A 14,416-nucleotide genomic window follows, 5' to 3' on the forward strand; every position below is an offset into this window, starting at 1 on the left:
TGATGGCAGGAGGGAGAACAGTCTGTGTGAAGGGTGGGTGGAGTCATTAAAATGTTTTACATTTTGAAGCCTTGTTAAATCAACAGGACAGTTTTACTGTTTTTTGATTATTGTGAGGGAATTATTTATAAAATTGAGGAAACTTTATTAAATTCATGGGATGATTTAGAAAATTGAGGGAATTATTTATTACATTTATGTCATTCTGCAGACCCTTTTATCCAGAGCGACTTATAAAAGTGCTTTACTATTTACCCAAGAATATTGAGGAAACTGTTAAAAAAATTAATGAAAAGATTTATAAAGTTGAGGGAATTATTTATTAAATTATGGAAATGTTATATAGTTGTATAAAAGGATTGATTACATTGAGTGAGTGAACATTTTAAGTCTCTAAATATAAATTATTTTTCCACCTTTAGACTTCAGGGGCTCTGTACACCTTACCAAGCTAGCCACCCACTCTTATTACGCTTAGCTGGCCAACATTAGTTGTCACGTATATTTATATGTCAGATACATTAATGGTGTTTATCCTGAGTGACCTACAAAAGTGCCTCACTGGCCACTGAGAAAATATCCCTGACTGGTGTGAATAGACTGTGGATCTTCAGTCTGCGTTTAAAGACAGCAATCCAAGACAAGTCCAGCATCGGGTCCTGTCAGAGGCTTGTCCTCCATACATCTTGAGGGATGGTGGGTCAAGCAGAGCCGTACTTCAAGCTCAAAGGGGTCTTGGTATGGATCAGGGTTTGACCTTTGCCATCAGACAGGGAGGATCTGATCTATTTTTGGCTTTGTATGGCAGAGTCAGGGTTTTGAGTCTGATGCAGGCAGCTGCAGGAAGCAGTGTAGATAATGCAGCAGAAGAGTTTCTTGGCTGAACTTAGGAAGGTTAAAGACAATCCAAGAAGTTCTGGATCAGTTGCAAGAGCCTTGATGATATGGATATAAAGACCAGCCAGGAAGGAGCTTTAAAAGTTGGTTTAGCTTAAGCAGATGCACATTATATATATTATATATTTTAAATGGCTGGCTCTTCTAGCACTTACTATTATTGCTACTGCTGTGATAGTTATTCTTAGTTTTCAATCCATTCATGAAACATTAGGGATGCACCAATACCAGATTTTCGAGTATCTACCGATACAGAGTACCAATACCAGCTCTGACTTAAATATTCAGTAGGTGGCTATAAATCCTGATATTTGTAGTTCTCCACTTTTTATAGGTTGTACTTTTTTATATTTTATCTCAAATAAGCTATAATAGGCTTGAAAGAGCAGCATTTACTGGTTACAAAGTTTTAGAGAAATGCGTGCAAGTAGAGAGAATCTTGCTAAGCTTCACCAAACAGCTTTTTAATTGGTAAGAACTGTTTATGACTGGCTTTTACTGGTTGTTTAAACGTGTGGTAGGGTGTCAGAAAGTTTCATGGTATCACTGCTCTCTATTGCTGATTGTTTGATCGATCGATCTATTGATTTTATTAATTTAATTTTATTGAATTTAACATTATTATTGTTACACTAATACAGGCTTGTATAGTACAACAAAACACTGTGAAGCTAAGACTTCAGTGCAGAATAGGTAGGATATAATATAGACAATAAGAAAAAACACTACCAAAAATATATTTATATAACACACACATACATACAGATATGGTCCAGACTAAGTTACTAAACTAATAGTAAAATTATATAAACATGTATAGCACAGTGTGTGTGTGTGTATATATATATATATTAGTACAGTATATAGTATAAAAGTGCTTGGCTGGTAGGATGTTGACATAGGTAAAGAGCAAGAACACATCTCAGTCTACTGGAAATGGAGGCACCAGTTAGGGGAAGCTCTGTGGAAACACTGCAGATTACATAGTTGTGTTTTTACTAGCTCTTTTATGTGGCCCACACTGGAACGGGACAGAGGCGCATGAACGAACTGTGGGAATAATCTCTTTTAGCTGTCAGATATTTAACTTCACCTTAAAGCTGTCAATGTTTAGTGTGTCTCTGAATCCGTTACAGTGCTGTTCTTGAGAAATCAGCATCAGCTGGATGGTCTTGTTTGACGCATACACTCAACCAAGTTGTACTGTCTGTGTCATATGAAGCACACTGTTTGTTCCCAAAAGCATCTGTTTAGCTGTCATTCACTCACACACTCTGTATGTGTTTGTTTTTCTTTTAGGCAAGGATAAAGAAGATCATGCAGACAGATGAAGAAATAGGCAAGGTCGCTGCTGCAGTTCCTGTTATTATCTGTATCCTTTGAAAGTACACAGTGGGCGATGTCTCATTTCATTGCCTCTTGAGCTTTTTTCTGTCTGCTGAAGCAGTGTATTAGAAAACAGTCTGTATGGGAATGGTGGACCAATGCAGAAATCCAGGGTTTTTCATGCATGTAGCACCAGTTTGTTGCTTGCCCTGTTAAAAGACTTTACAGAAAATATAACATTTGTCTACAGTGAAATGAATGAATTGCAGATAGTATGTTTACAGTTATAGATACAGTATTGCTGAAGTATTTAAAAATTCAATAAATACATTGAATATTTGTGGGAAATATTGCTCATATCTGAACATCTCTCCAAAGCTGCTGTTGTTATTATTATTATTTTTTTTAAAGTTAATGCTGGTATGATTCCAATATAATTGGTCCTCCCTGCAATATACACTACTATGTACAGGTTTAAGCACCTAAGCACAATGTCTATAATAATTTCTCTGCTATAAGAGAGTTTCTGCTTGAACTACAGTAAAATGCAACAAGATTTTCGGAGCTAGTTTGAAGAACAAAGCTTGGTTCCCGGTTTCACCTGGACTCCCCGTCAGCTCTGCGTTGATGTGTTCAATTGCTTCACCAGCTCACCTGATTTAACCTCATTAAGCACTGATTTACCAAACTGGGTGTCGGATGATGACTATAAATGATAAAACTCCCATTAGAAGAGCTTTGGAGATGTTTTAATGAAGTGATTTAAAATTCCTATATTTTCTATAAATGTTATTAGTGTTTATTCTAATATTAGTGATTTAAAGTGAAGTAAATAAGCATGTATTGTGCAGATAAGACACATTTTCAATCAAATGTCTGAAACTTTGACCAGAAAACCTTATAGTTTGTGTCTTGGTCAGCCGAGAATGCCGTGACTGATACTCTGCTTAGCTCACTGATTTCTGGTGCTGTTGATGTTATTGGTTTGGTTGGTTCTTTGACTCTCATATGAGCGCGGGCACTTGAGCTGTTTCTGGAGTCTCTTCTGACGAAAGCCTGTCACGTTACCCAGTCACGGAACGCCAAAACTATGACGACGTCACATTTGTAAGTTATTGAACTTATTGAACAAACTGTGAATAGTGTTGAAATGCTTACTGGCTCACTTTAAGTGGGGGTGTGTTATTCTGCCTGCAGGAAACAGTGCATCGAACTGGAGCAGCAGTTTGACTTCCTGAAGGATCTGGTGGCTGCGGTGCCAGACATGCAGGGAGAGGGGGATGAGAATCATGCTGAGGGAGCAGAGAAGATCCCACGCAGGTACTGACACACACTTCAGAGCCGTGGTCTGAAGTCTGAAGTGGAACTATAGGTGCCAAACTGTCATGAGCGCAGAAAGCAGTAACTGGATGTTACAGTTGTGTTTACACCTGGAAATGGGTGTTTAAGTAAAAGTGGAGCAGATGTCCCCCCTCACTTTTATTAGTGGAGGAACAAACATAAGTCTTTGCCACCGCCCTGTTTACTCAAATGGAAGAATGACTTCCTGTGTAAATAACAGTTAAATAAGCACAAGTTAAAAAAATATGTCTCTCTCTTGTAATTGTATCACCCTGTCCTAAAACAATCAATCATGGAAGCCCATTTGTGCCAAATGGAGGGTTAGTCTGAACTCAAATTGTGATTTCTTTTTTTTTTGTTGTTGTTGTTGTTTTTTTGCTTAATATGGTGTAATAGGTTTTGTTTTGTTTTTGCAAAATCTTTACCTATTTTCAAAATAATGACCAGTTTGAATAAATGGCTAATTGGTGAGTATATCTAAGGTAATGGGTTATTTCCTAGAGGTTTGGAGATCCTTTGTTAAGGTTTGTCAGAATGATTACAATCTGGCATAGTTTCTTGAATTCTGTGATAATTTAGTATTTTTCGCTCCTGGGCTCCCCCTACAGTTGGTATAAATCACTTTTACACCATGCCTGTAAGCACTTTAAGCTTCCCCGCATGGACAGCTCTACACGTGCCTTTGTTTGCAAGCTAAAGTGGGGGGAAAACATTTGTCCGCTGACAAATATGAATATGCATACACTGCATTAAGCTCCACTACAGTTCTCCAGGTGGTTTGCTTAAAATTAAGTACATTTTATTTATAAAATAAGTTCTCATGATGCAATTTTATTCCATACTCGAGATGCTGCTGACCCACTGTAATTCTCATTCACTTTTTCCTACTTCAGATGTGGGAGCAAAATCAGAACCAGAACTGCCCCATAATCATGCAGTGCAAGGGTAGCAGCGATGATGTAGTGATTGATGATTGATCAAATCAATATCACGATTAGTTGAATGTTTTGCCTCAATTATGATTAATGAACAGTTCTATAAGCTGCTTGAGTTGCTCAGATGGCTCTGTGTTTTGAGTTCTTCTCCATGTTGCTTCCATGTCATAGACTGGACAGGGCTGAGGCACGTGATTACCCACACTATACACGAACGCAGACAGTGGGGAAAGTGCTAGAAAGTATTAGAGGTTCTACTTCTTTCTTTCTTTTTTTAATCTTTTATTATTATTAATTGCCTCTGCCCTATGTTGGTGGTGACAGTCTAGCAACTGTTCCAGTAATTCTGGTAGCTTCTGTTGTGGTAGCTTGTTGCTGTGGGCCTTGTGCTGTAAAACCTAAAGGAAGTGTGTTTCCTGCAGAGGTCGTAAGCCTGGCTCTGGGCGCAAGAATGGAGGAGCAGGAGCCAAAGGCAAAGACAAGAAGCTGTCCGGCACAGAGTCTGAACAAGAGGTCAGTGTTCATCAGTGTTGAATGTTTACTGGTATTTCACTTCATCAGCCGTCTATTTTGGCATTTTATGAGATATATTTAGTCCTATATATAGATTCTTAGTAGCCTGAGACAGTCTTGGTTTCTGACAGAAAAAATGTCTTAAAGGATGGCGGGTCAAGCCGAGCTGTACTTGAAGCTCGAAGGGCTTTATAGAGAATTTATAAGAATTTCAGTGTGTCAGCCCTCTATTGTTTACAAAAAAATGGGAATGTAAAATACAGACATGCTGCAAAGTAAGCAAGTCTGAAACCATCCGGAGGCATAAGCTTAACCGTCAAGGCTGTCCAACAATACAAGAGGCTCAGTCTTGTTGGACAGCCTTGATGTTTAGCTTTCACGATCTTGCCGAACCCTGCTTTGTGAAATGACCCACGTTGACTCTATTAATGAACACATTTCCCAATGTTGTGCTTTTATGGTAATTTATAGAGGCTTATTTGACTTTAGATACGTCTGTCTGTACACTATGTGCTTTTTGCTTGTGCCAGCCGCAGTTTGTTAGCTTAGAGTCCGGTTATGGCACTGGGCTACATTTAGACAAGACAAATATTTTTAGAGTGTTCACACTTTTACTCGAGTTCAAGTTTGTTAATGTTTTGCCAGACTTGAGGCTGCTACTACTGTTTGGTTTAGCTGGAATGCATTGCTGTGAAAATGCCCACACTTTTAGCACCATTTGTTTGAAACGTTATTTTAAAACTTTAATAATAAACTTTTAAATAATAAATAATAAACTTAAAAAAAAGATTTAAAAACACGTTTGCTTGATTGCGTTCACCACATCAAGATATATCTGTATTCAGATGCTGTACTGTGACACACCTAATGATTCACACCCAATTTAGATTTGTGTGTGTTTTACATTGTTTTTGCTTCATTTGTCAGGATGAATCTGAGGACAGTGAGACAGATGGAGAGGAGGAGGACATTTCTCAGCCCAACACAAATATCCAGGCACCATCTCACTTCCCCAGGTACACACTCACACACTGTCCACAGGTGCATGCCTGTATCATCATCATCATCATCATCATATTTCAGTTGGATAAATGTGGATGCTCACTGCTGCTGTTTTTTGTAGGGAAGGTTTATTTCAAGTAGGCAAACAAGTGGAAAAAAAAACTGTGGCAACCAGCCCTCCACCTGGAGATCTGTTAAAAATGTAGTTACCATTCAGATCCATTTCTTATTATCCATTTCGTCCAATTTATTCATGACTGCAAGTGTACTGTTATCAAAGGTTTCTGGTTCTGCATGTAAAGAAAACAACCCCAAGAATGGTCTAGGAAGGACTTCAGAACTGCACTTCCCAGAGAGCTCTCGGAAAGCATGTCTGAATGGTGTTTAAATGACCCTTTTGGATATGCCATTCGAATTCTGTAAGAAAGAAGCATTTCAGTGATGGGGGGGGGGGGGGTGTAAGCTTTCTAATTACAGATTTCTCAAATGAACTTAATCTAAACAATATTAGGAGACCACAATAAGCATTTCTGCCTAGTGTCTTACCTTCCTGATTTTGGAAAAATAACCAGATGTAGGGAAAAGTGAGGTTGTCTACAGCTTAAGCTGAACAAGCAGTGTCTGATATTCAGTGGTAACTGTCCAGCAGGAGGTTTGGTGATGATTTTGGTGTTTTCCCTTTCTGCCTGTCTAACAGTTCTCTTTCTCCCTTTTCTCTTGTATATCCTCTCATACCAGCCAAGACATGCCCCCTCAATACGTGCCCATCCCCATGGGTGCCCCTCAGGGTACACTATCCATGCCCATCAGCTCTTTCGCCCCGCACCCTTCAGTCATGGGGGTCGTGCCACCCCCTCCAGCCCTGGTGCCACACAAGGACGAAAACGACGACGACGAAGACTACGACTCTTAGCTCCTTCTCGCCACCCTCGCCCACCGTTTTACATTACTTTTCTTAAGTTGTTCTTATTTGGCTGCAAAATGCGAAACGGATGGAAACGGAAGAGACAAGATATACAGAGACAAAAACGGAGTTAACGTCCACTTACCAGTGAGAGAAAAAAAGGCGTTGGCAAGACTGCAGCCACAGTGTAAGAAGAAGAAGAATAGGTTGTATATTAGCTGTGTTTTAATTTTTTTTTTAAAGAAATTCTTATTTTATTGTCAAGGAAAGATTAAAACAGGAGTATTGATCCAGGCTGTTTTTTAAAGCAAGTTCATAAGTTAATTGTTGCATTTTTGGCTCACCTGAGTCGGGATTTGTTTTTGTTTTCTTGGAAAATGGCCCCCAAGCAAGAACGTTTATTTTATTTAAATTTTTTTTCTTGTTTTTTTTTTTTTTTTTTTTTTTTTGTTTGTTTTTTTAACCTAAAGATTCCCTAGTAGTTTTTTTTCTTCTTCATCCTCAGTTCCTCTGTCCTCTTAAGTTGTCGTTCTTCTTTGCTGTTCTGTTCTGCCGTTCCGTGACCTTCAGGACATATCACTCGTTTTTCCAGTGTGCTTTGATTCGTCTTGGCTCAGGGTGTTCTTCTAAACTTTCATACTCAGATTCTTCTGCTTGTTCAAAGACCAGAGAGCAAAGATGGAGAACAGTAGCCCAGAACCCATTGATTTGATTTAGACCCTTAAACATTCTCAGAGGAGTTTTCACTCGCTATGAAATTCAGAAGCTATCAGTCAGACGTGGTGTATTTTTTATTTTATTATATACTTGACTGCATAGGATGTTTCACAGTTGGATGAGGCTGAATAGGTCAGGCCATTGCTTGCATGCAGACTGGAACCCAAATCCATGCATTACTGGGTGATAAAGGAGCGAATACCTAGGTTTTCTTTCAACATGAGTTTTTAATTGACGTTTTATGATTAAAACATTGCCTTTATAGCTTGAACCGATGATCGAGATGAAGCTCCCTTCTCCTGATTAAGATTACATAGATTTTAGTTCACCTTCTCTCTATATTTATAAGCTAAACCAGGTAAAGATTGAGCGTATTTTGCTTTTTCTTGAAGTTTCTTTATTTTCTTTTCTTTTTTATGTTTTTCTTTCCCCTTCCTCCTCGAAATGCACAAACACTCTTGACAGGTTCATTAAGCCCCACACCCCTCCTATCACCAAACTGTGGAAGTAAAAAGTAAATGCACATTTATATCAACTATATTCTTGGTCTTGTATCTTTTAAATGGTTTTAATGTTCTTTGTGAGGGCTTAGAGAAGCCTGAACAACCCCCCCCCCCCCCAAATCCCCCCTCCCCGTTCCCCACCTGCCCCCCTTCTTTCTGTGGCCGTCTCTCTCCTCCAGGTGTGTAAAGTTTGGCTGCTCAGAGGCTGTATGTAAAACTTTTAACATTCTTATTTTGTATGAGTGGAATAAAGTGCAGATTTCAGTACACTGTCTTCACCTGGGTTTTCTGTTGCTCCTTGTCTTTTCAGCCTTGTACAGTCGCATGCAAAAGTTGGGACGCCACTGGCCAAGTGAGAGAGTTTCAGTGGAACACAAGAAAAGGGGACTGAAGCACAGGTTTGGGCCCCTGCATGATCAGGGCTTAGTAACTTAGACAAGTATCACAGCTAAGAATCTTGTTTAGGGGCCTAAGCTTCTAGTTCTGAGAAATTCTTCTGCCATCTTGCTGCACTGCTCTTTTGAGATCTGTCCACAGGTTTTCAATGATCTTTAGGTCAGGAACTAGAAGGACCAGGGTGTCCATATTCTGCTGTAGAAGACCTCCACTTTTCATCTTTAGCTTTCATTTTTCTCAGATGCTCAAATTTCAATGAATATGTTCTTCCATCTACCAGTGAAGTGTTCCCAGTGCCACTGACTGCAAAACAAGCCTAAAGCCAGCTCTGTCCATCTCTGTAGAGGTTTTCTTCTGGTGACTCTCCCATGAAGGTCATATTTTGCACAGGCACCAGTGCACCAGTCCTATGAGCAGTTCTCTCAATGTTTTCTTGGTTTGGCAGGGTCTGTAGATCAGTGGTTCTCAACCTGGGTTCTAGAGCAGTGTTTGTCAACCCATGCCCAGGTTTGTTGCTCTATTCTGGATGGATGTAAATCTTTCTGGTGGACTCTCAAGATCAGAGTTGAGTGCTGTATACACCTGGACTGTGTCCAAACCTGTGCCCTATTTACTATATCGTGCACTACTTTGGGCTGCCCCTATTTTGTAGTGGTGTCCGAAAACATGGGCCCGGTTCTCAGTCTGCCTTTTTGTCTGTGCTTGTCTGTACTGCACAAGCATAGACAATCCTCCCGTGTTACAGAGGATGTGTCAGGACGCGACAGCTTGAACTGTAGGTCATTCTGAACGGCCTGTGGTGATTCCTGTAGCATAAACACTAGTTTTAACAGTGAGCGCAGCAATCCAAGGCACTTTGCAACCACCAGCATTAGCCATAACTCACCACATGATGGAGCCTCTTTCCCAAAGAGGGCTATGTGTCTGTGTGTCCTCTGCTAAAGACAGCAGATGGTGATGCTCATGAAATGCACTTCTGATAAATGCGGTTGTGTAAAGGCTGTATTTCACTGTTCGCCGCTGTTGGTCCTCGTCGATGAGCCCTTTTCCACACAACTCGTTGTGTAACACCTGCACGTCAGCACTTCTTTTCAAGCGTGAGAATGTTGCTCTCAGCTATAGCCAGGGCATGCTGGTGAACAACAGGCTCCAGAGTATCTAGACTTCAGCATGAATATGTGTGTTGGAATAGGGCTGTTAATCTATCCCTGGAGAAGCTCTTGGATGCTGTGGAGGAGCTATTTTTATTGCGACAGTAATCAGTTAAGTGAGAGATAAGAGGGGGAAAAAAAGGAACGGATATGAATGACAAAAAAGTGCTGGGAAAGGTTTAACCCCTGGTCAAAACTTGTCACTGTGTTAGCTAAGCGAGTAAAAGGTGGCCTGAGGTTTTGGCTCCCTGCATGGCTTAGTAACTCCCCTGTTTGGCAAGTACCGCAGCCTGTAAATGCTTTTTGTCCCTTGCTTGAGTCTATCAGGGTAGTATATTGTGGAATTTGAGAATCTTTGCTTATGATGGTGTGATGTTCCAGAATTTGCTGGTATTTAATAAGAATCCATCCAGTGAAATGTCCTTTGTGCCACTGGCTGCAACACAAGCCAACAGTTGGAGAGGTGTTCTCTTCATGAAATTCTGCACACATACTTTTGCTCATTGTTGACAAAAAGTTAGTCAGTCGACAGGACTGGTTTCCTAAATGCATTAGGCTTGTTTAGTATAGACTGTCTGCAGACTTCGGGCCCTGGAATTTGTGGTCAGGTCCTAGAAATGCTTGTTTCAGCAGATGTTGCTGCAGCGTAGAACAGTGCACCACCACGAAAAAGACTTTTCTGAAGGTGACTTTTTCAAACATTATTGCAGACATCCAGACCTTAACTTGACTTCGACCATTGCTGCTAACCTCTATTACTTTATTTTAACGGTCCGAGTTCGCGAGTTCTTGGAAGCTGCTTAGAGAAGCCCATGGTTGCTGATGATTGGGACAAGGTCGGAGGAGTCTGAGTATTTATAAAGCCTTGAAATTTGCATCAACTGGCTTTAGCTACCGATGTCTGTAAACCAGACATAGCCATAACAAGCTAATTAAAGGTCTGAGACTGTGGGGGTGGTTATCCGAAAGCTTAAATCTCTTGTGGTGCCCAAACCTTTGCATGGTGCGCCTTTTCTTTTTTCACTTTAAATACAAATCTTTGCTTAAAATGTTGAAAAGTATGTATTTTATCTAACTTCATACCTTTTAGAGGTCTTTAGAGATCTTAATCTACTCACTTAGCCATTCACTGTAACCCTACTATGATGACTTGAAATATAAGAATCACACTTCACTTTTCAAATGAAATAACTGGATTACATGTCCTGTTCATCCCCATATATACGGAAAAGCATTCTGGGTTTTCGTGTTGGTCTGTCCCGGGCCGCTGCTGTGCTGTTTTCAGCAGTCTTTAGAAAGTATCCTGGTTCGACATTAAAGGGAAAAGCCCCTTATTAAAGCTGATTAAAGACTTGGATAGTCCTGCATAGCTAGACACTGTCTCATTTAAGCCCTTTAGGCTTGGGGATTCTCCACCTTAGGTGAATCAAACATGAGTCAGGCTCATAGCTTTTATATGAACGTCACTAGCGTTTGACCTACAAAGGTGTTTTACCGAAATCGGCAGCCACCTAGCCTTAAGCTAATGATACGCAGCGTACGCAATAATTTGTGGACGGGAAGACAATCATGCAATTCATTAAAGGTTAAATATTTCAACACCTTGTTACGCTGAGCTGTCTTGGCATGTCTACCAAAGAATAAGGCTGTAGTAATGTAGGAGGTTTGAAGGGTTGATCAGGGCCCTGGCCACTAGGGGGCTCCACAAACTGTTATTCCTTTCAGAAAGAAGATGTTGGACATCATTCTTTTTCCTTTTAGATTATCTGCATATATTGCCTTCGTGGTCAGCCATTCATAGCTGGTTATAATTATTTGAAAGGATCATATAATGGCTGAGTAATGGCCAATAGCAGTTTAGCGCTTTCATTCACACTAAAGTTATGAGGACTGCTTATCCTAGACTGCTTTTTAAGTGAGGCTCAAAACTCGAGAAGCCAGCCAGAACATAGATCAGTCTTAAAGGAGCAGTTTGTCAAAAAATTTAATTAACATGACTTACCACTGACCCCAGATACAGTCAATCCGCCAAGAAATGTTTGGTATCGGAAGTTTGCTTCTTTGGTTTAGAACAGTAGATGCTAGGCTAATGTCGCTAACAAATACTGGTCTTAGACGGTCACCAATCTTGTCTCTGTAAATATATATATTCAAAAACATCTCTGAAACATCTCCAAACTAAATCCAGATCTTCAGCTGTTTCATGTAGAACAATCCATGTATAAATTTAAGATTAATTTAATAGATTTTGATAGAACACATGATGAAGATGAAGATCCAGTGTTGTTCCAGTGATCCAGTGCAGCAATGTTAATCTAGCATCTCCCGTTCTAAACTAAAGAAGCAAGCATTAGATATCAAACATGTCTTGGCTGATCAACGTGTAATTGGGTGTAATTGGGTTAATGAGTGGCTTTATCCATGCATTAACTGCTCCTGCCCACGTGGAGATACAATATGCCTGTTAACCTACATCTGTGTTTTGAATATTTAAATGTCATATTATAATACATTCTACTCATACTCAATACAAATATCTAGAACCGTATAGGATCTACGACATTTAGTTGCTTCAGGAGTGTTAATGAGGAGTAAACTCAACAGTAGCCCTGTTTCAGATGTCTACAGCCCAGCTGATTGGCTGTGTGGGCACATCAGTTCACCTCTGTGTTTTTGCATTGGTGTAATTAACCTCAGTGAGTCACGACTCTGATGACTGAGATTAGCTCCTGATAATGACTGGTTTCTGCATTAATCCGTTTGGGAAAGTTGTTAAACTGCGCTATGCTAATCCAGCTGGAAAATCACATGGATATGTGGTCCAGCCCTCGCGACATAGTTGTGTAGTGAGTGTGTTTTACAATTTGGTGGAAGATTGTGATAACTGATAATAAACAATCGGTAACAATGAGATCCTAAGAACAATGTGCTTTATATTTACTCTTTATATTCTAATTGTAACATATATATATATATATATATATATATATATATATATATATATACAGTGAGTCCAAGAAGTATTTGATCCCTTGCTGATTTTCTTTGTTTGCCCACTAATAAAGACACTATCCTTCTGCACTTTTAATGGTAGATATATTCTAACATGGAGAGACAGAATATCAAGACAAAAATCCAGAATATAATTTTAAAGAATATATTTTAATTAATTTGTATTTCAATGAGGAAAATAAGTATTTGATCCCTCTTGCCAAACACACTCAATACTTAGTGGCAAAGCCTTTGTTTGCAAGCACAGCGGTGAGACGTTTGTTGTAGTTAACCACAAGTTTAGCACACACACCAGGGGGAATTTTGGCCCACTCTTCTTTGCAGATCCTCTCTAAATCATGAAGGTTGGTGGGCTGTCGCTTGGCAACTCTGACCTTCAGCTCCCTCCATAGATTTTCGATCGGATTGAGGTCTGGCGACTGGCTGGGCCACTCCATGACCTTAATGTGATTTTTCTTGAGCCAATCCTTTGTTGCCTTTGCTGTATGTTTAGGGTCGTTATCATGTTGGAAGACCCAACCACGGCCCATTTTCAGATCCCTGGCAGAGGGGAGGAGGTTGTCCCTCAGGATTGTGCGGTACATGGCTCCATCCATCTTCCCAGTGATGCGGTGAAGTAGCCCTGTACCCTTGGCAGAGAAACACCCCCAAAACATTATGCTTCCACCTCCATGCTTGACGGTGGGCACAGTGTTCTTGGGGTCATAGGCAGCATTTTTCTTCCTCCACACATGGCGGGTGGAGTTGAGGCCAAAAAGTTCAATTTTGGTCTCGTCTGACCACAAAACCTTCTCCCAATAACTTGGTTCATCTTTCAAATGATCATTGGCATACTTGAGGCGCGCCTCCACATGTGCTCTCTTCAGCAGGGGTACCTTTCGGGCACTGCAGGATGTGAATCCATTGTTGCGCAAAGTGTTGCCAATTGTTTCCTTGCAAACTGTGGTCCCAGCTGCCTTCAGGTCATTTGCTAACTCCTGCCGAGTGGTTGCAGGACGATTTCTGACTGTTCTCAGCATCATTGCCACCCCACGAGGCGAAATCTTTGGAGCACCGGGCCGAGGTCTGTTGATTGTCATGTTATACTCTTTAAACTTTCTGATAATTGCACCAATAGTTGTTACTTTCACATCCAACACCTTACTAATCTTTTTGTAGCCCATTCCAGCTTTGTGAAGGTCAACAATTCTGACTCTGAGGTCCTGTGACAGCTCTTTGGTTTTACCCATGTTGGAGACTTGAAATCTGTGTGATCTGTCTGATTCTGTGGACAGGTGTTTTTCACACAAGTGATTAGTGAGAACAGGTGGCTTCAGGTCAGGTAACAAGTTGATTGGGAGTGTCTAACTGGTCTGTAAAAGCCAGAACTGCTAATGAATACTAAGGGATCAAATACTTATTTCACTCCATGAAATACAAATCAATTAATATATATTCCTTAGATTTATTTTCTGGATTTTCTTTTTAATATTCTGTCTCTCCATGTAAGAATACATCTACCATTAAAAGTATAGAATGATCATGTCTTTATTAGTGGGCCAACGAAGAAAATCAGCAAGGGATCAAATACTTCTTGGACTCACTGTATATATATATATGTATTTAGTCAGTCACCAATTGTGCAAGTTCTCCCACTTAAAAAGATGAGAGAGGCCTGTAATTGACACCATAGGTAGACCTCAACTATGAGAGACAAAATGAGAAAAAAAAATCAGAAAG

General features: G+C 40.1%; 1 protein-coding gene across 1 annotated transcript in view; it reads left to right on the forward strand.

Annotated features, from left to right (window-relative positions):
- The window catches only part of drap1 (DR1-associated protein 1 (negative cofactor 2 alpha)), an 11,038-nt gene extending 2,633 nt beyond the window's left edge, over window positions 1–8,405 (forward strand). The window contains exons 2-7 of the mRNA XM_072669924.1: window positions 2,197–2,269; window positions 3,237–3,330; window positions 3,421–3,543; window positions 4,922–5,012; window positions 5,940–6,028; window positions 6,753–8,405. Of these exons, the coding sequence (XP_072526025.1) occupies window positions 2,197–2,269; window positions 3,237–3,330; window positions 3,421–3,543; window positions 4,922–5,012; window positions 5,940–6,028; window positions 6,753–6,927 (645 nt within the window). The 3' untranslated portion in view covers window positions 6,928–8,405. The remainder of the gene's footprint in view (window positions 1–2,196; window positions 2,270–3,236; window positions 3,331–3,420; window positions 3,544–4,921; window positions 5,013–5,939; window positions 6,029–6,752) is intronic.
- The last annotated feature ends 6,011 nt before the right edge of the window (window positions 8,406–14,416 follow it).

The sequence above is a fragment of the Salminus brasiliensis genome, chromosome 24 (genome assembly GCF_030463535.1).
Source record: "Salminus brasiliensis chromosome 24, fSalBra1.hap2, whole genome shotgun sequence".
Taxonomy (NCBI): Eukaryota; Metazoa; Chordata; class Actinopteri; order Characiformes; family Bryconidae; genus Salminus; species Salminus brasiliensis.